This window comes from Nerophis lumbriciformis, linkage group LG01 (assembly GCF_033978685.3).
Source record: "Nerophis lumbriciformis linkage group LG01, RoL_Nlum_v2.1, whole genome shotgun sequence".
Taxonomy (NCBI): Eukaryota; Metazoa; Chordata; class Actinopteri; order Syngnathiformes; family Syngnathidae; genus Nerophis; species Nerophis lumbriciformis.
In genome coordinates, this window is record NC_084548.2 from 64,725,001 (window position 1) to 64,746,567 (window position 21,567).

Sequence of the window (21,567 nt, forward strand, 5' to 3'; positions counted from 1 at the left end):
TTTGTTTGTGGATTTAACAATACTCAGTAGCGATTCTGCTGTTGCAGGTGGCTGATGAGGTTTGATGTGTTGAAGCACAATGTTTTTCTTTCAAATAGCACACAAAGGGCCTGATCTACTAAACGTGTGCGTCTGTTAAAAGTGAGCAGAACAAGTTGTGTGTCTCAGTCTTCATTAATATGCAGAATATATGCTGATCATCATAAACGGGATAAATGTGATTTATCAACACTCAACAGCGTTCTGCGAGCACTATTTAGCGTTTTATTTACGCGACAGTCCTGCAGGGTTAGCATTGGCACTGCAGCGACTGATGACAATCGTCCGTCCTAACGTGTGTCAACTTTTTGGACGGTCTGAAATAAAAAGACATTAAACACATCGTCTATTCAGCAATTTCCTTTTATAGTTTTACAGCTGCTTAACGGGCCGATTAAAACAAAATCAATTAATGCATTTTGGTGGTTTTTTTAAAGACGTTTGTTTTTTTCACATAGAATATATACTATTGAAATAGTTTTTATATTGAAAAAAAACAACTTCTTAAAGTATGCATTTTTTGCGTTTTGAGCAGAGTAACAAAAAAGCAAAAGTGGTGTCAATGTAGATGCACTGCACGACTGCTTCTAAAATGCCCATAAAAGTGGTAAATGTCAACTTTTTGGATGGTCTGAAATAAAAAGACATTAAACACATTGTCTATTCAGCAATTTCCTTTTATAGTTTTACAAAAAAGCTGCTTAACGGGCCGATTAAAACAAAATCAATTGATGCATTTTGGTGGGTTTTTTTTAATGACGTTTGTTGTTTTTTTTCACATAGAATATATACTATTTAAATAGTTTTTATATTAAAAAAAAAAAACTTCTTAAAGTATGCATTTTTTGCGTTTTGAGCAGAGTAAAAAAAAACAAAATTGGTGTCAGTGTAGATGCACTGCACGACTGCTTCTAAAATGCCCATAAAGAGTGGTAGATGTCAACTTTTTGGACGGTCTGAAATAAAAAGACATTAAACACATTGTCTATTCAGCAATTTCCTTTTATAGTTTTACAAAAAAGCTGCTTAACGGGCCGATTAAAACAAAATCAATTGATGCATTTTGGTGTTTTTTTTTAATGACGTTTGTTGTTTTCACATAGAATATATACTATTGAAATAGTTTTTTATATGAAAAAAAAACTTCTTAAAGTATGCATTTTTTTGCATTTTGAGCAGAGTAAAAAACCAAAAGTGGCGTCAATGTAGATGCACTGCATGACTGCTTCTAAAATACCCATAAAAAGTGGTAGATGTCAACTTTTTGGACGGTCTGAAATAAAAAGACATTAAACACATCGTCTATTCAGCAATTTCCTTTTATAGTTTTACAGCTGCTTAACGGGCCGATGAAAACAAAATCAATTGATGCATTTTGGTGGGCGGTTTTTATGACGTTTGTTTTTTTTCACAGAATATATACTATTGAAATAGTTTTTATATGAAAAAAAACTTAAGTATGCATTTTTTTGCATTTTGAGCAGTGTTGGGTGAGTTACTGAAAACCAGTAACTAGTTACAGTTACTAGTTACTTTATTTCAAAAGTAACTCAGTTACTAACTCAGTTACTTACACCAAAAAGTAATGAGTTCCTGTGAAAAGTAACTATTTAGTTACTTATTTTTGTCTTCTTTTTTTTTTAGGGCTCCCATTAATGCCCTTTTAGCCTTCATTTCAGTACTGTTATTGCAGTGGAGAATAATACAATCTGTTGATCAACTTTTCATGCATTTGCATCACTGAACTCTGCTAAGCCATGTGGTCTACATACAACACACAAAGACAAATATATGTTTCAAAGGGCCAATTTGTTTCAGGCCAGAACAAATTGACATCCATCCATCCATTTTCTACCGCTTATTCCCTTTGGGGTCGCGGGGGGCGCTGGAGCCTATCTCAGCTACAATCGGGCGGAAGGCGGGGTACACCCTGGACAAGTCGCCACCTCATCGCAGGGCCAACACAGATAGACATAACAATTTTAAATAGCTGCAACATAACACACATAAGTAACAGACAGCATAACAACATGTCACAACATAGCTGTAAACCTGGCTTCACCCAAGGAAGGCACACATGACATACACAAAGCTTAACCAGGCATTTTTTTCTCTAAAGGAATTGTGAAATAAAATCATGTCTTCAGGAGATCAACACTGTACTGAAGCCCAGAACACTTCACGCATTTCCCCAGTTTTAGTTTAGAGATAAGGAAATATTGGCCTGACCCACTAGGATCCCTCTTTATGTTTGTGAACTTTATAGTCTATACATTTAGGGTGATGTGATAATCAAACACTCTAGAAGTCTAGAATGAAAGAGTATATAAGAGAATTGAAAGAGTGTGTGTACCTTCAGTGCTGAATGTTGAGCAGAGGCGGAGTTTGGAGTGTTTTCTTTAGCTCACTTTCCATGTTTATGTACTCACTGTCCACTGTGTCCAGCTGCCTGAAATCGGGTGACTCCACTGTAGAAATAGCCTGCATGTCTTCTAGCACATACATGGCTCTATCAATGTTGTCCTGGTTAGCAGTGCCTCCGTTCAAATCCAGCCGCTGTTGAAGGTGGAGGTGAAGTGTGTCTCTCTTTACTAGCTTCGTCGAAGCATGTTGCTTTTGTAGCTGTTTCAGCAGATTTGAATTGCTCTTTTGGGCAGTAGATAGGATCTTTGATCCAAGACACAACTTAAATTTAACTAAAATGTTATTTTCTTTGTGCTCGACAAAATAAATGTAGTGAGAATATCTCCATGTTAAGAAACTCGACTTCTGGCTTCGCTATGATGTCTTGTTAGTAAACACAGACACCCCCCCTTAGCCCCCACCCACACAAAGCGCGCCTCTTCTTTTCCTTGTGACACAGAAGGACGACACCGCAGCGCTCCAATAAAACACACTCCGATCTTCTGTTTCTAGCCGATACTACATACAAAAATAACGTAAAATAACGCAGTAAAGCATCATGTAGTAACGGTAACTGAGTTACTGAATATAAAAAATAACGCGTTAGACTACTAGTTACCGCCGAAAATAACAACACTGGTTTTGAGCATAGTAAAAAGTGGTGTCAATGTAGATGCACTGCACGACTGCTTCTAAAATGCCCATAAAAAGTGGTAGATGTCAACTGCATGTTTGAAAACATGGCAAAACGCCACAGGCATGATAACATGAACGTGCAGGTAATGAGTGTCTCCATGGTGAGTGCACGCAAAATCCTCCTTTAAATAAAGTGGCGTGACCCCCTTTTGGATTGCACACGCAGTATTACTAGATCACACGCCCACTAATTAACAGATTGCACACGATGTTTAGCACCTGGTGTTTGGACTTGAGTAGATCAGGCCCAAAATGTCTTCCTCTGGAGCAGTGAGGAAGCGTTGGATGAGATTTTATGGATAAAGCACTACGTGTCGGGTGTGTGTGTGAGGAAGTGAGTGGACTCGATGAAGTGTTGTAATAATCTCCCAAAGAAGCGTGCATTGGAGCATTAAATCAGGCGGATTTGAGCGTTGGATGAGATTTTAATCCTGCTGTTGTCTGCGCTCAAAGCTCCTTCTTTGCTGAAGGAGCTTTTTTTTCTTTCTTATTTTGCTCGCCGCAACACTTCCTGTTGGAAACTTCCACAGACTTTTTAAGGGATCAACTACGGCTTTAAACCACTTCCATGCTGTATAATTGTCTTTTATTTTGAAATCCTCCTGCGCCGTCAGATTGTCTTTGGTAAAATGAGTTGATATTGATCCTTTGATAATGTCTCTAATTTTGTTTTGTCTTCTTCTGCTGCTGCCACAGACGCTCATGCAGGTGAGTGCAGTTTCTCTTTTTCTCTTTTTAAGAAACGTCAAACCACAGACTAAACTTATATAAACACAAAACTGTCTGACGAAGACGGAAGCTAGCATTAGCTCGCTAAAATGCTAACACTTCCTTGTTAAAAAACGTCAAATCACAGACTAAACTTATACAAACACAAAACTGTGTGATGGAGACAGAAGCTAGCGCTAGCTCGCTAAAATGCTAACACATTAACGTCTTTCCCCGTTAAGAAACATCAAACCACAGACTAAATCGATAATAAACACAAAACTGTTTGATGGAGACGGAAGCTAGCACTAGCTCGCTAAAATGCTAACACATAATTGTCTTTTCCCGTTAAAAAACGTCAAACCACAGACTAAACTTATATAAACACAAAACTGTCTGATAGAGACGAAAGCTAGCGCTAGCTCGCTAAAATGCTATTACATAAAAAATGTTTCCTGTTAAGAAACGTCAAACCACAGACTAAACTTAAATAAACACGAAACTGTGTGATGGAGATGGAAGCTAGCGCTAGCTCGCTAAAATGCTAACACATTAACGTCTTTCCCCGTTAAGAAACGTCAAACCACAGACTAAACTTATATAAACACAACACTGTCTGACGGAGACGGAAGCTAGCATTAGCTCGCTAAAATGCTAACACTTCCTTGTCAAAAAACGTCAAACCACAGACTAAACTTATATAAACACAAAACTGTCTGACGGAGACGGAAGCTAGCATTAGCTCGCTAAAATGGTGACACTTCCTTGTCAAAAAACGTCAAACCACAGACTAAACTGATATAAACACAAAACTGTCTGATGGAGATGGAAGCTAGCACTAACTCGCTAAAATGCTAACACATTAATGTCTTTCCCTGTTAAGAAACATCAAACGACAGACTAAACTTAAATAAACACAAAACTGTCTGATGGAGACGGAAGCTAGCGATAGCTCGCTAAAATGCTAACACATTAATGTCTTTCCCTGTTAAGAAACACCAAACGACAGACTAAACTTAAATAAACACAAAACTGTCTGATGGAGACGGAAGCTAGTGCTAACTCGCTAAAATGCTAACACATTACTGTCTTTCTCTGTTAAGAAACATCAAACCACAGACTAAACTTATATAAACAAAAAACTGTCTGACGGAGACGGAAGCTAGCATTAGCTTGCTAAAATGCTAACACTTCCTTGTTAAAAAACGTCAAACCACAGACTAAACTTATATAAACACAAAACTGTCTGACGGAGACGGAAGCTAGCATTAGCTCGCTAAAATGCTAACACTTCCTTTTAAAAAAACGTCAAACCACAGACTAAACTTATACAAACACAAAACTGTCTGACGGAGACGGAAGCTAGCATTAGCTCGCTAAAATGTTAACACTTCCTTGTCAAAAAACGTCAAACACAGACTAAACTTATACAAACACAAAACTGTGATGGAGACAGAAGGTAGCGCTTGCTCGCTAAAATGCTAACACATTAACGTCTTTCCCCGTTAAGAAACGTCAAACCACAGACTAAACTGATATAAACACAAAACTGTCTGATGGAGATGGAAGCTAGCGCTAACTCGCTAAAATGCTAACACATTAATGTCTTTCCCTGTTAAGAAACATCAAACGACAGACAAAACTGAAATAAACACAAAACTGTCTGATGGAGACGGAAGCTAGCATTAGCTCGCTAAAATGTTAACACATTAACGTCTTTTCCTGTTAAGAAACATCAAACCACAGACTAAACTTATATAAACACAAAACTGTCTGACGGAGACTAGGAAGCTAGCATTAGCTCGCTAAAATGCTAACACTTCCTTGTCAAAAAACGTCAAACCACAGACTAAACTTATATAAACACAACACTGTCTGATGGAGACGGACACTAGTGCTAGCTCGCTAAAATGCTAACACTTCCTTGTCAAAAAACGTCAAACCACAGACTAAACTTATATAAACACAAAACTGTCTGATGGAGACGGAAGCTAGCATTAGCTCGCTAAAATGCTAACACTTCCTTGTCAAAAAACGTCAAACCACAGACTAAACTTATACAAACACAAAACTGTGATGGAGACGGAAGCTAGCGCTAGCTCGCTAAAATGCTAACACATTAACGTCTTTTCTTGTTAAGAAACATCAAACCACAGACTAAATTTATATAAACACAAAACTGTGTAACAGACACAGAAGCTAGCGCTAGCTTGCTAAAATGGTAACACGTAAAGGTCTGTCCACGTTAAGAAACGTCAAACCACAGACTAAACTTATATAAACACGAAACTGTCTGATAGGGATGGAAGCTAGCGATAGCTCGCTAAAATGCTAATACATAAAAAATATTTCCAGTTAAAAGTCAAACCACAGACTTAAATAAAAACAAAACTGTCTGATGGAGATGGCAGCTAGCACTAAAATGCTAACACATTAAGGTCTTTCCCTGTTAAGAAACATCAAACGACAGACTAAACTTAAATAAAAACTAAACTGTCTGATGGAGACGGAAGCTAGTGCTAACTCGCTAAAATGCTAACACATTAATGTCTTTCTCTGTGAAGAAACATCAAACCACAGACTAAACTTATATAATAAACACAAAACTGTCTGATGGAGACGGAAGCTAGCATTAGCTTGCTAAAATGCTAACACTTCCTTGTTAAAAAACGTCAAACCACAGACTAAACTTATATGAACACAAAACTGTCTGGTGGAGACGGAAGCTAGCGATAGCTCGCTAAAATGCTAATACATAAAAAATGTTTCCCGTTAAGAAACATCAAACCACAGACTAAACTTAAATAAACACAAAACTGTCTGAGCAAATAACATGTTTAATGGTGTACATTGACCCTACAGTGAGTGTGTGGCACACTCCCCAGCTGCGTGGACACTGCACTGTTACTGTTTCATAATGAAAAAGTAATTTCGCTCTTCAGGACTTCGCCTACGACGACTCCAAGGCGGAGTTCAACGTGGACGCTCCTGACGGAGTGGTGATGGAGGGCTACTTATTCAAGAGGGCCAGCAACGCCTTCAAGACCTGGAACAGGTCAGACTTACCCATGTTCATTGTTGTGGGCCTGATAGAGTCAATTCATTACAGTCGGGTAGGATTTTAAATCAAATATTTTCATAGCTAGACTGAGGGCTGTCAAAAACATCAATTTTTGAATGAATCGCAATTGTTGTAGAATATTGGTTGGGAAATTACCAAATTTCAATGTTAAATCAACATCACAACCCAACATTGACTAAATGTTATCAAAAAGCATGTTGTTTCAATGTTGTTGAATATTGGTTGGGAAATGACCAAAATTCAATGGTCAAATCAACATCACAACATGACATTGATTAAACATTGTCAAAAAGAATGTTGTATTTGTGTTGCAGAATATTTGTCAGGTTCAAACACTGATGACATCTATTAAACAAGACAAGAAGCAAGGAATTAAACAGAGACAGAATAATATTTGGCTCTATTGAGGAGAGACGTCTGGACTGTACTCTTTGCACAGTCTCACCACGCTCTGGGCCACATTACATGACGTGGCAGACCACAATTAATGATGTGGTAGGCCATTTTAAATGATGTGGCACACCACATTGAGTGATATGGTGGGTCACAGTGAATAATGTGATGGACCATGTTAAATAATTTGACAGGCCACATTAATAATGTGGCAGACCACAATTAATGATGTGGTGAGCCACATTATATGGTGTGGCAGACCACTATTAATGATTTGGTGGGCCACATTATATGATGGGGCAGACCACTATTAATGATGTGGTGGGTCACATTATATGATGTGGTGGGCCACATCATATGATGTGGCAGACCACTATTAATGATGTGGTGGGCCACATTATGTGATGTGGCAGATCACTATTAATGATGTGGTGGGCCACATCATGTGATGTGGCAGACCACTATTAATGATGTGGTGGGCCACAGCATGTGATGTGGCAGACCACTATAAATGATGTGGTGGGCCACATTATATAATGTGGCAGACCACTATTAATGATGTGGTGGGCCACGTTATATGATGTGGTGGGCCACTATTAATGACGTGGTGGGCCACAGTATATGATGTGGCAGACCACTATTAATGATGTGGTGGGCCACATCATGTGATGTGGCAGACCACTATTAATGATGTGATGGGCCACATCATATGATGTGGCAGACCACTATTAATGATGTGGTGGGCCACTATTAATGATGTGGTGGGCCACATTATATGATGTGGTGGGCCACATTATATGATGTGGTGGGCCACATCATATGATGTGGCGGGCCACATCATATGATGTGGCAGACCACTATTAATGCCGTGGTGGGCCACCTTAAATGATGTGGCAGATCACTATTAATGATGTGGTGGGCCACATCATGTGATGTGGCAGACCACTATTAATGATGTGGTGGGCCACATTATATGATGTGGCAGACCACTATTAATGATGTGGTGGGCCACATCATGTGATGTGGCAGACCACTATAAATGATGTGGTGGGCCACATTATATAATGTGGCAGACCACTATTAATGATGTGGTGGGCCACGTTATATGATGTGGTGGGCCAATATTAATGATGTGGTGGGCCACAGCATGTGATGTGGCAGACCACTATAAATGATGTGGTGGGCCACATTATATAATGTGGCAGACCACTATTAATGATGTGGTGGGCCACTATTAATGACGTGGTGGGCCACAGTATATGATGTGGCAGACCACTATTAATGATGTGGTGGGCCACATCATGTGATGTGGCAGACCACTATTAATGATGTGATGGGCCACATCATATGATGTGGCAGACCACTATTAATGATGTAGTGGGCCACTATTAATGATGTGGTGGGCCACATTATATGATGTGGTGGGCCACATCATATGATGTGGCAGACCACTATTAATGATGTGGTGGGCCACATTATATGATGTGGTGGGCCACATTATGTGATGTGGCAGATCACTATTAATGATGTGGTGGGCCACATCATGTGATGTGGCAGACCACTATTAATGATGTGGTGGGCCACATTATATGATGTGGCAGACCACTATTAATGATGTGGTGGGCCACATTATGTGATGTGGTGGGCCACATTATGTGATGTGGCAGATCACTATTAATGATGTGGTGGGCCACATCATGTGATGTGGCAGACCACTATTAATGATGTGGTGGGCCACATTATATGATGTGGCAGACCACTATTAATGATGTGGTGGGCCACATTATGTGATGTGGCAGATCACTATTAATGATGTGGTGGGCCACATCATGTGATGTGGCAGATCACTATTAATGATGTGGTGGGCCACATCATGTGATGTGGCAGACCACTATAAATGATGTGGTGGGCCACATTATATAATGTGGCAGACCACTATTAATGATGTGGTGGGCCACGTTATATGATGTGGTGGGCCACTATTAATGACGTGGTGGGCCACAGTATATGATGTGGCAGACCACTATTAATGATGTGGTGGGCCACATCATGTGATGTGGCAGACCACTATAAATGATGTGGTGGGCCACATTATATAATGTGGCAGACCACTATTAATGATGTGGTGGGCCACATTATATGATGTGGTGGGCCACTATTAATGATGTGGTGGGCCACAGTATATGATGTGGCAGACCACTATTAATGATCTGCCACATCATGTGATGTGGCAGATCACTATTAATGTTGTGGTGGGCCACATCATGTGATGTGGCAGACCACTATAAATGATGTGGTGGGCCACATTATATAATGTGGCAGACCACTATTAATGATGTGGTGGGCCACGTTATATGATGTGGTGGGCCACAGTATATGATGTGGCAGACCACTATTAATGATGTGGTGGGCCACATCATGTGATGTGGCAGACCACTATTAATGTTGTGGTGGGCCACAATATATGATGTGGCAAACCACTATTAATGATGTGATGGGCCACATCATATGATGTGGCAGACCACTATTAATGACGTGGTGGGCAACTATTAATGATGTGGTGGGCTACATTATATGATGTGGTGGGCCACATCATATGACGTGGCAGACCACTATTAATGATGTGGTGGGCCACATTATATGATGTGGCAGACCACTATTAATGATGTGGTGGGTCACATCATGTGATGTGGCAGACCACTATTAATGACGTGGTGGGCCACATCATGTGAAGTGGCAGACCACTATTAATGATGTGGTGGGCCACATTATATGATGTGGCAGACCACTATTAATGATGTGGTGGGCCACATTATGTGATGTGGTGGGCCACATTATGTGATGTGGCAGATCACTATTAATGATGTGGTGGGCCACATCATGTGATGTGGCAGACCACTATTAATGATGTGGTGGGCCACATTATATGATGTGGCAGACCACTATTAATGATGTGGTGGGCCACATTATGTGATGTGGCAGATCACTATTAATGATGTGGTGGGCCACATCATGTGATGTGGCAGATCACTATTAATGATGTGGTGGGCCACATCATGTGATGTGGCAGACCACTATAAATGATGTGGTGGGCCACATTATATAATGTGGCAGACCACTATTAATGATGTGGTGGGCCACGTTATATGATGTGGTGGGCCACTATTAATGACGTGGTGGGCCACAGTATATGATGTGGCAGACCACTATTAATGATGTGGTGGGCCACATCATGTGATGTGGCAGACCACTATAAATGATGTGGTGGGCCACATTATATAATGTGGCAGACCACTATTAATGATGTGGTGGGCCACATTATATGATGTGGTGGGCCACTATTAATGATGTGGTGGGCCACAGTATATGATGTGGCAGACCACTATTAATGATGTGGTGGGCCACATCATGTGATGTGGCAGACCACTATTAATGTTGTGGTGGGCCACAATATATGATGTGGCAAACCACTATTAATGATGTGATGGGCCACATCATATGATGTGGCAGACCACTATTAATGACGTGGTGGGCAACTATTAATGATGTGGTGGGCTACATTATATGATGTGGTGGGCCACATCATATGACGTGGCAGACCACTATTAATGATGTGGTGGGCCACATTATATGATGTGGCAGACCACTATTAATGATGTGGTGGGTCACATCATGTGATGTGGCAGACCACTATTAATGACGTGGTGGGCCACATCATGTGAAGTGGCAGACCACTATTAATGATGTGGTGGGCCACATTATATGATGTGGTGGGCGACTATTAATGATGTGGTGGGCCACTATTAATGATGTGGCAGACCACTATTAATGATCTGCCACATCATGTGATGTGGCAGATCACTATTAATGAAGTGGTGGGCCACATCATGTGATGTGGCAGATCACTATTAATGATGTGGTGGGCCACATCATGTGATGTGGCAGACCACTATAAATGATGTGGTGGGCCACATTATATAATGTGGCAGACCACTATTAATGATGTGGTGGGCCACGTTATATGATGTGGTGGGCCACTATTAATGACGTGGTGGGCCACAGTATATGATGTGGCAGACCACTATTAATGATGTGGTGGGCCACATCATGTGATGTGGCAGACCACTATAAATGATGTGGTGGGCCACATTATATAATGTGGCAGACCACTATTAATGATGTGGTGGGCCACTATTAATGATGTGGTGGGCCACAGTATATGATGTGGCAGACCACTATTAATGATGTGGTGGGCCACATCATGTAATGTGGCAGACCACTATTAATGTTGTGGTGGGCCACAATATATGATGTGGCAAACCACTATTAATGATGTGATGGGCCACATCATATGATGTGGCAGACCACTATTAATGACGTGGTGGGCAACAATTAATGATGTGGTGGGCTACATTATATGATGTGGTGGGCCACATCATATGACGTGGCAGACCACTATTAATGATGTGGTGGGCCACATCATATGACGTGGCAGACCACTATTAATGATGTGGTGGGCCACATCATATGACGTGGCAGACCACTATTAATGATGTGGTGGGTCACATCATGTGATGTGGCAGACCACTATTAATGACGTGGTGGGCCACATCATGTGAAGTGGCAGACCACTATTAATGATGTGGTGGGCCACATTATATGATGTGGTGGGCCACTATTAATGATGTGGTGGGCCACTATTAATGATGTGGCAGACCACTATTAATGATCTGCCACATCATGTGATGTGGCAGATCACTATTAATGAAGTGGTGGGCCACATCATGTGATGTGGCAGATCACTATTAATGATGTGGTGGGCCACATCATGTGATGTGGCAGACCACTATAAATGATGTGGTGGGCCACATTATATAATGTGGCAGACCACTATTAATGATGTGGTGGGCCACATTATATGATGTGGTGGGCCACTATTAATGACGTGGTGGGCCACAGTATATGATGTGGCAGACCACTATTAATGATGTGGTGGGCCACATCATGTGATGTGGCAGACCACTATTAATGTTGTGGTGGGCCACAATATATGATGTGGCAAACCACTATTAATGATGTGGTGGGCCACTATTAATGATGTGGTGGGCTACATTATATGATGTGGTGGGCCACATCATGTGATGTGGCAGACCACTATTAATGATGTGGTGGGCCACATTATATGATGTGGCAGACCACTATTAATGATGTGGTGGGTCACATCATGTGATGTGGCAGACCACTATTAATGACGTGGTGGGCCACATCATGTGAAGTGGCAGACCACTATTAATGATGTGGTGAGCCACATTATAGGATGTGGCAGACCACTATTAATGATGTGGTGAGCCACATTATATGATGTGGCAGACCACTATTAATGATGTGGTGGGCCATTTTAAATGATGTGGCAGACCACATTGAGTGACATGGGCCACGGTAAATGATGTGATGGAACATGTTAAATGAAGTGGCAGACCACAATTAATAATGTCAATCGGTGAAGTGGCGGGGCCACTTTAACGGTGTAGGGGCCACTTTAAACGGTGTGGGGGCCAGATTAAATGAGGTGTGGTTAAGTTCAAGGCGTATGATGTGACGTGCTATGTGGACTCCCTGCAGACGCTGGTTCTCCATCCAGAACAGTCAGCTGGTCTACCAGAAGAAGCTCAAGGCAAGTTCTCCTCCGCCAATGGTCACCATGGCGACGATTCAGCGGGAGTGTGACGAGTGTGCTTGTTGTGTGGTCAGCAGGACTGTGTGACGGTGGTGGTGGACGACCTACGCCTCTGCTCCGTCAAACCCTGCGAGGACATCGAGAGGAGGTTCTGCTTGGAGGTGGTCTCCCCCACCAAGTAGGACCCTCTCTCCTCCTTGGATGCACCATGTCCTTGAATCCAGGGTGACCACGGTCTTCCTCACAGGAGCTGCATGCTGCAGGCCGAGTCCGAGAAGCTGAGACAGGCGTGGATCCAGGCGGTCCAGGCCAGCATCGCCTCGGCCTACAGAGAGAGTCCAGACAGCTTCTACATCGAGGTGGGGGGGGGGGATAGGAGTGCTCTGCTGTTTTCAAAGACCTAATGCAAAAACACTAGTCAAAGATCCTCTATATAACAGGAGCACTCTACTGTTTTCAAAGACCTACTAATGTAAAAACTTTAGTCAAAGATCCTCTATGTGACAGGAGTGCTCTGCTGTTTTTAAGGACCTACTAATGTAAAAACACTAGTCAAAGATCCTCTATGTGACAGGAGTGCTCTGCTGTTTTTAAGGACATACTGCAAAAACAATAGACAAAGATCCTCTATATGACAGGAGTGATCTGCTGTTTTTAAAGACCTACTGCAAAAACAAAGATCCTCTATATGACCGGAGTGTTCTGTTGTTTTCAAAGACCTACTGTAAAAATACTCGTCAAAGATCCTCTATGTGACAGGAGTTTTCTGCTGTTTTCAAAGACCTAATGGAAACCACTAGACAAAGATCCTCTATATAACAGGAGTGCTCTGCTGTTTTAGGGACCTATTGTGAACAAATATTTGGACAAAGATCCTCTTTATGAGAGGCGCACTCTGCTGTTTTCAAAGACCTACTAATGTAAAAAGACTAGACAAAGATCCTATATGTGACAGGATTGCTCTGCTTTTTTCAAAAACCTAATGTAAAAACATTAGTCAAAGATCCTCTATATGACAGGATTGCTCTGTTGTTTTCAAAGACCTAATGTAAAAACACTAGTCAAAGATCCTCTATTTGACAGGAGTACTCTGCTGTTTTCAAAGATCTATTGTAAAAACATTAGTCAAAGATCCTCTATATGACAGGATGGCTCTGCTGTTTTTAAAGACCTAATGTTAAAACACTAGTCAAAGATCCTCTATATGACAGTATATTACAGGAGTGCTCTGCTGTTTTCAAAGATCTAATGTAAACCTCTAGTCAAAGATCCTCTAAATGACAGGAGTGCTCTGCTGTTTTCAAAGATCTAATGTAAACCACTGGACAAAGATCCTCTATATGACACAGCTTTGCTGTTTTAGGAACCTAATGTGAATAAATATTTGGTCAAAGCTCCTCTATATGACAGGAGTGCTCTGCTGCTTTTTAAGGACTTAATGCAAAACACTAAACAAAGATCCTCTATTTGAGAAAAGCACTCTGCTGTTTTTAAGGACCTAATGTAAAAACACATGTCAAAGATCCTCTAAATGACAGGAGTGCTTCATTGTTTTTAAAGACCTATTGCAAATAACACTGGTCAAAGATCCTTTATATAACAGGAGTTATCTGCTGTTTTTAAGGGCCTACTGTAAAAACACTCGTCAAAGATCCTCTATGTGACAGGAGTGCTCTAATAGACAAAGATCATCTTTATGACAGAAGTACTCTCCTGTTGTCATATACCTAATGTAAACCACTAGTCAAAGATCCTCTATATGACAGGAGTGCTCTGCTGTTTTAGGGATCTAATGTGAACAAATATTTGATCAAATATCCTTTTTATGAGAGGAGCACTCTGCTGTTTTCAAAGACTTCATGTAAAAAGACTAAACAAAGATCCTCTATATGACACAACGTTGCTGTTTTCAAAGACCTAATATCAAACACTTGACAAAGATCCTTTATGTGAGAGAGGGCATTCTGCTGTTTTCAAAGACCTAATGTAAAAAGACCAGACAAAGATCCTCTATATGACACAACTTTGCTGTTTTAGGGACCTAATGTGAACAAATATTTGGTCAAAGATATTCTATATGACAGGAGTGCTCTGCTGCTTTTTAAGGACCTAATGTAAAACACGAAACAAAGATCCTCTATTTGAGAAAAGCACTCTGCTGTTTTTAATGACCTAATGTAAAAACACAAGTCAAAGATCCTCTAAATGACAGGAGTGCTTCACTGTTTTTAAAGACCTAATGCAAAAAGCACTGGTCAAAGATCCTTTATATGACAGGAGTTCTCTGCTGTTTATAAGGACCTACTGTAAAAACACTAGTCAAAGACCCTCTATGTGACAGGAGTGCTCTAATAGACAAAGATCATCTTTATGACAGAAGTACTCTGCTGTTTTCAAAGACCTAATGTAAACCACTAGTCAAAGATCCTCTATATGACACAACTTTGCTGTTTTCAAAGACCTAATGTCAAACACTTGACAAAGATCCTCTATGTGAGAGAGGGGCATTCTGCTGTTTTCAAAGACCTAATGTAAAAAGACCAGACAAAGATCCTCTATATGACACAACTTTGCTGTTTTAGGGACCTAATGTGAACAAATATTTGGTCAAAGATCTTCTATATGACAGGAGTGCTCTGCTGTGTTCAAAGACGAGACAAAGATCCTCTATATGACACAACTTTGCTGTTTTAGGGACCTACAGTGAACAACTATTTGGTCAAAGATCCTGTATGTGAGAGGAGCACTGTGCTGTGTTGCTAGTCATAGATTGTGTCCATGTTGTAGCACCTGCAGATGATGATCTTTGTGTGTGCAGCGTCTGGACAGAGCCGCCTCGCCGTCCACCAGCAGCATCGACTCGGCCAATGAGACGCGAGAGCGCGGCGACATCATCCTGCAGAGGATCCAGCGTCTCCCGGGCAACCAGCGATGCTGCGACTGCGGCCAGGTGGAGCCTCGCTGGGCCTCCATCAACCTGGGCGTGCTGCTGTGCATCGAGTGCTCCGGCATCCACAGGTCCGCCTCTTCCTGTTGCCTGGATACCGTGGAGGCGGGGCTTCTAACGTGTGTGTGTGTGTGTGTGTGTGTGTGTGTGTGTGTGTGTGTGTGTGTGTGTGTGTGTGTGTGTGTGTGTGTGTGTGTGTGTGTGTGTGTGGTCTCGCTGCAGGAGTCTGGGCGTGCACTGCTCCAAAGTACGCTCGCTCACGCTGGACTCCTGGGAACCCGAATTGTTGAAGGTGCGTCTTTTTCGCTTGTTGCACAACCTCCCTTTCACCATGACGTCACCATGACATCATTCTTTTTTCTTTGAAGTCACTCCAGTGTAAAAAGAAGTGGAGCAGGAAGCACAGTTAAAAAAAAGGGGGTTTTGGGGACATTTTAACTGTCTTTCAAGTGTAAAAATAAGTGAAGCATTATTGATGCTACAGTAAGTAGGAATGGTCTGTTCCAGGGTCAAACTGTGACCATCATAAAATCATCATTAAGGTACAGGCCATGTTTGAAGTCACATGTGAACATTTTCACTGTCTTTCAAGTGTAAAAAGAAGTGAATCAGGATTAATATTACAACATAAATACAAAAAATAATCATCCATGAGGAACGACAAAGTGTTTTGTAGCATTTTTAACGGTCCCGTAAGTGTAAAAATAAGCAAAATGTAGTGTAATATACAAGATAAGCAATATTTTCCTGTGAAAGTAAAATGTCCGTGTTTGTCACATTTGAACATTTTTAACTGTCTTGCAAGTGTAAAAAGAAGAGGAGCATTATTGATGCTAATGTAAGTAGAAATGGTCTGTTCCAGGGTCAAACTGTGGCCATCATAAAAGCATTATTAAGGTACAGGCCATGTTTGAAGTCACATTTCAACTGTCTTACAAGTGTAAAAAGAAGTGAATCAGGATTAATATTACAAGATAAAACGAAAAATAATAATCTTTGAGAATCATAAAAAAAAGCGTAATGAGTCAAAGATGTATTTTTTTTTTTAGCATTTTAACTGCTTACAAGTGTAAAAAGAAGTGAAGCATTATTGATTGTAATGTAAGTAGAAATGGTCTGTTCCAGGGTCAAACTGTGGCCATCATAAAATCATAATTAAGGTACAGGCCATGTTTGAAGTCACATGTGAACATTTTCGCTGTCCTTCAAGTGTAAAAAGAAGTGAATCAGGATTAATATTACAACATAAATAAATAAATAATAATCTGTGAGAATGAAAAAAAAGCATAATGACTCAAAAATGTATTGTTTTTTTTAGCATTTTTAACTGTCTTACAAGTTTAAAAAGAAGCGAAGCATTATTGATTGTAATGTAAGTAGAAATGGTCTGTTCCAGGGTCAAACTGTGGCCATCATAAAAGCCTTATTAAGGCACAGGCCATGTTTGAAGTCACATGTGAACATTTTAACTGTCTTACAAGTGTAAAAAGAAGTTAAATATAGTGTAATATGGAAAATATGTACGCTAATAAAACAAAATAAATAGAAATGGTCTGTTCCAGGGTCATGAGGAATGACAAAGGTGTGATGAGTCAAATAAGTCTTTTTTTTTTTAGCATTTTTAACTATCCATCCATCCATCCATCCATTTTCTACCGCTTATTCCCTTTGGGGTCGCGGGGGGCGCTGGAGCCTATCTCAGCTATCCTACAAGTGTAAAAAGAAGTGAATCAGGATTAAATTTACAACATAAATACAAAAGATGTATATGTCATGAGGAACGACGAAGGCGCGATGAGTCAAATAAGTATATATATTTGTTTTAGCATTTTTAACTGTCTTACAAGTGTAAAAAGAAGTGAAGGTGTGCGGTTGCCATGGCAACGGCTGACGTGCGGCCCTTGCGTTGCAGCTGATGTGCGAGCTGGGCAACAGCGTCATCAACCACATCTACGAGAGCTCGTACGACCAGCAGCCGGACGTGAAGAAGCCCACGCCGTCCAGCTCCAGGTGAGAAGAACTTTTAACATTTTCTTTGCCTGACCTAAAAGCTGCTGCGGGTCCTTCAGGCAGGACAAGGAGTCCTGGATCAGGGCCAAGTACGTGGACAAGAGCTTCGTGAAGAAGATGACCACCATGCGGGCTCTCCTCAGCGCTCAGGCGGCGTCAGGGCGGCGCTGGAGCGTCAAGAAGTGTCGGCGGCACAACAGCGCCACCGCCGGGCCCAAAGTGCGGCGGCGGTACCGACAGGAACCTCGGAGCGCCTCGCCGTCCTCAGGTGACCCTTCTGGAACCCGACCTCGGACCTCCTGTGTTTGACACCCATGTCTGCTTTCCAGCTGCTGCCAAGTTCCGGCGAGAATCTTTGTTTTGTCCCGACGAGCTGGACTCGCTTTTCTCCTACTTCCACGCCGGCTCCGGACCTCGAAGTGAGTCGCAACGCAAAAGCGAAAAACACTAGTCAAAGATCCCCTATATGACAGGAGGGCTCCACTGTTTTAGAGACCTACCGTAAAAAAATATTGAGTCAAAGATCCTCTATATGACAGGAGTGCTTCACTGTTTTTAAGGACTTACTGTAAAAACACTAGTCAAAGATCCTCTATATGACAGGAGGGCTCCACTGTTTTAGGGATCTACCGTAAAAAAAATATTGAGTCAAAGATCCTCTATATGACAGGAGGGCTCCACTGTTTTAAGGACTTACTGAAAAACACTGTCAAAGATCCTCTATATGACAGGAGTGTTCCACTGTTTTTAAGGATTCCTTGTAAAAACACTAGTCAAAGATCCTCTATATGACAGGAGTGCTCCACTGTTTTAAGGACTTACTGTAAAAACACTAGTCAAAGATCCCCTGTATGACAGGAGGGCTCCACTGTTTTAGGGACCTACCGTAAAAAAAAAATAGTGAGACAAAGATCCTCTATACGACAGGAGTGTTTCACTGTTTTTAAGGACTTACTGTAAAAACACTAGTCAAAGATCCTCTATATGACAGGAGTATTCCACTGTTTTTAAGGATTCCCTGTAAAAACACTGGTCAAAGATCCTCTATATGACAGGAGTGTTACACTGTTTTTAAGGATTCCCTGTAAAAACACTAGTCAAAGATCCTCTATATGACAGGAGTATTCCACTGTTTTTAAGGATTCCCTGTAAAAACACTGGTCAAAGATCCTCTATACGACAGGAGTGCTCCACTGTTTTTAAGGACTTACTGTAAAAACACTAGTCAAAGATCCTCTATATGACAGGAGTGCATCATTGTTTTTAAGGACTTACTGTACAAACACTAGTCAAAGATCCCCTATATGACAGGAGGGCTCCACTGTTTTAAGGACTTACTGAAAAACACTGTCAAAGATCCTCTATATGACAGGAGTGGTCCACTGTTTTTAAGGACTTACTGTAAAAACACTAGTCAAAGATCCTCTATATGTCAGGAGGGCTCCACTGTTTTAGGGACCTACTCTAAAAAAACCTATTGAGTCAAAGATCCTCTATATGACAGGAGTGCTTCACTGTTTTTAAGGACTTACTGTAAAAACACTAGTCAAAGATCCCCTATATGACAGGAGGGCTCCACTGTTTTAGGGACCTACCGTAAAAAAACATATTGAGTCAAAGATCCTCTATATGACAGGAGTGCTTCACTGTTTTTAAGGACTTACTGAAAAAACACTGTCAAAGATCCTCTATATGACAGGAGTGGTCCACTGTTTTTAAGGACTTACTGTAAAAACACTAGTCAAAGATCCTCTATATTAACAGGAGGGCTCCACTGTTTTAGAGACCTACTCTAAAAAATATATCGAGTCAAAGATCCTCTATATGACAGGAGTGCTTCACTGTTTATAAGGACTTACTGTAAAAACACTAGTCAAAGATCCCCTATATGACAGGAGGGCTCCACTGTTTTAGGGACCTACCGTAAAAAAACATATTGAGTCAAAGATCCTCTATATTACAGGAGTGCTTCACTGTTTTTAAGGACTTACTGTAATAACACAGTCAAAGATCGTCTCTATGACAGGAGTGTTCCACTGCTTTTAAGGATTCCCTGTAAAAACACTAGTCAAAGATCCTCTATATGACAGGAGGGCTCCACTGTTTTAGGGACCTACTCTAAAAAACATATCGAGTCAAAGATCCTCTATTTGACTGGAGGGCTCCACTGTTTTAGGGACCTACTTTAAAAAACACGAGTCAAAGATCCTCTATACGACACAAGTTTTTTACTGTTTTTAAAGACCTTATGTTAAAAAATATTTAGTCAGAGATCCTCTATATGACGTGTTTTGACCTGTTTTAAAGACCTACTGCAACAACACGAGTCAAAGATCCTCTATATAACAGGAGTTTTTGACTGTTTTGAAGGACTTTATGTTAAAAAATATTTAGTCAGAGATTCTCTAATATGACAGGACTGCTCTGCTATTTTAAGGACGTAATGTAAAAACTCTAGTCAAAGATCCTCTATGTGACAAAACTTTGCTGTTTTTAGTGACCTAATATGAACACATTTAGACAAAGATCCTCTATGTGACAAAACTTTGCTGTTTTTAGTGACCTCATATGAACACATATTTGGACAAAGATCCTCTATGTGACAAAACTTTGCTGTTTTTAGTGACCTCACATGAACACATTTAGTCAAAGATCCTCTACATGACAGGATTTTGGGGCTGTTTTAAAGGACCTACTGCAAAAGCACTAGTCAAAGATCATCTATGTGACAAAACTTAGCTGTTTTAGTGACCTAATATGAACACAAATTTAGTCAAAGTTCTTCTATGTGACAAAACGTTGCTGTTTTTAGGGACCTAATATGAACACATATTTAGTCAAAGATCCTCTATGTAACAAAACTTTGCTGTTTTTAGACACCTAATATGAACACATATTTAGTCAAAGATCCTCTATACGACAGGTGTTTGGGGGCTGTTTTAAATGACCTAATATGAACACATATTTAGTCAAAGATCCTCTATGTGACAAAACCTTGCTATTTTTAGGGACCTAATATGAAAACATATTTAGTCAAAGATCCTGTATATGACAAAACCGTGCTGTTTTTAGGTACCTAATATGAACGCATATTTAGTCAAAGATCCTGTATATGATAAAATGTTGCTGTTTTTAGAGACCTAATGTAAAACAATATTTAGTCAAAGATCCTCTATGTGACAAAACTTTGCTGTTTTAAGTGACTTAATATGAACACATATTTAAAAAGTTAAAGTACCAATGATTGTCACACACACGCTAGGTGTGGCGAAATTATTCTCTGCATTTGACCCATCACCCTTAATCACACCCTGGGAGCAGTGAGCAGCAGCGGTGGCCTCGCCCGGGAATCATTTTTGGTGATTCAACCCCCAATTCCAACCCTTGATGCTGAGTGCCAAGCAGGGAGGTAATGGGTCCCATTTTTATAGTTTTTGGTATTAGTCAAAGATCCTGTATATGACAGGAGTTTGGGGCTGTTTTAAATTACCTAATATGAACACATATTTAGTCAAAGATCCTGTATGTGACAAAACTTTGCTGTTTTTAGGGACCAAATTTTAACACATATTTAGTCAAAGATCCTATATGTGACAAAATATTGCTGTTTTT

General features: G+C 40.7%; 1 protein-coding gene across 4 annotated transcripts in view; it reads left to right on the plus strand.

Moving 5' to 3' along the window:
* LOC133571199 (arf-GAP with coiled-coil, ANK repeat and PH domain-containing protein 3) overlaps positions 1 to 21,567 on the plus strand; it is a 139,575-nt gene that overhangs the window by 99,778 nt on the left and 18,230 nt on the right. For 2 of the 4 annotated variants that reach the window (XM_061924214.1, XM_061924216.1), the window contains exons 10-19: positions 3,835 to 3,846; positions 6,789 to 6,901; positions 12,944 to 12,995; positions 13,073 to 13,176; positions 13,246 to 13,357; positions 15,817 to 16,016; positions 16,168 to 16,237; positions 17,858 to 17,955; positions 18,015 to 18,223; positions 18,285 to 18,374. In XM_061924214.1, the coding sequence (XP_061780198.1) occupies positions 3,835 to 3,846; positions 6,789 to 6,901; positions 12,944 to 12,995; positions 13,073 to 13,176; positions 13,246 to 13,357; positions 15,817 to 16,016; positions 16,168 to 16,237; positions 17,858 to 17,955; positions 18,015 to 18,223; positions 18,285 to 18,374 (1,060 nt within the window). The remainder of the gene's footprint in view (positions 1 to 3,834; positions 3,847 to 6,788; positions 6,902 to 12,943; positions 12,996 to 13,072; positions 13,177 to 13,245; positions 13,358 to 15,816; positions 16,017 to 16,167; positions 16,238 to 17,857; positions 17,956 to 18,014; positions 18,224 to 18,284; positions 18,375 to 21,567) is intronic. The other 2 variants (XM_061924215.1, XM_061924217.1) reach the window with 1 other exon arrangement.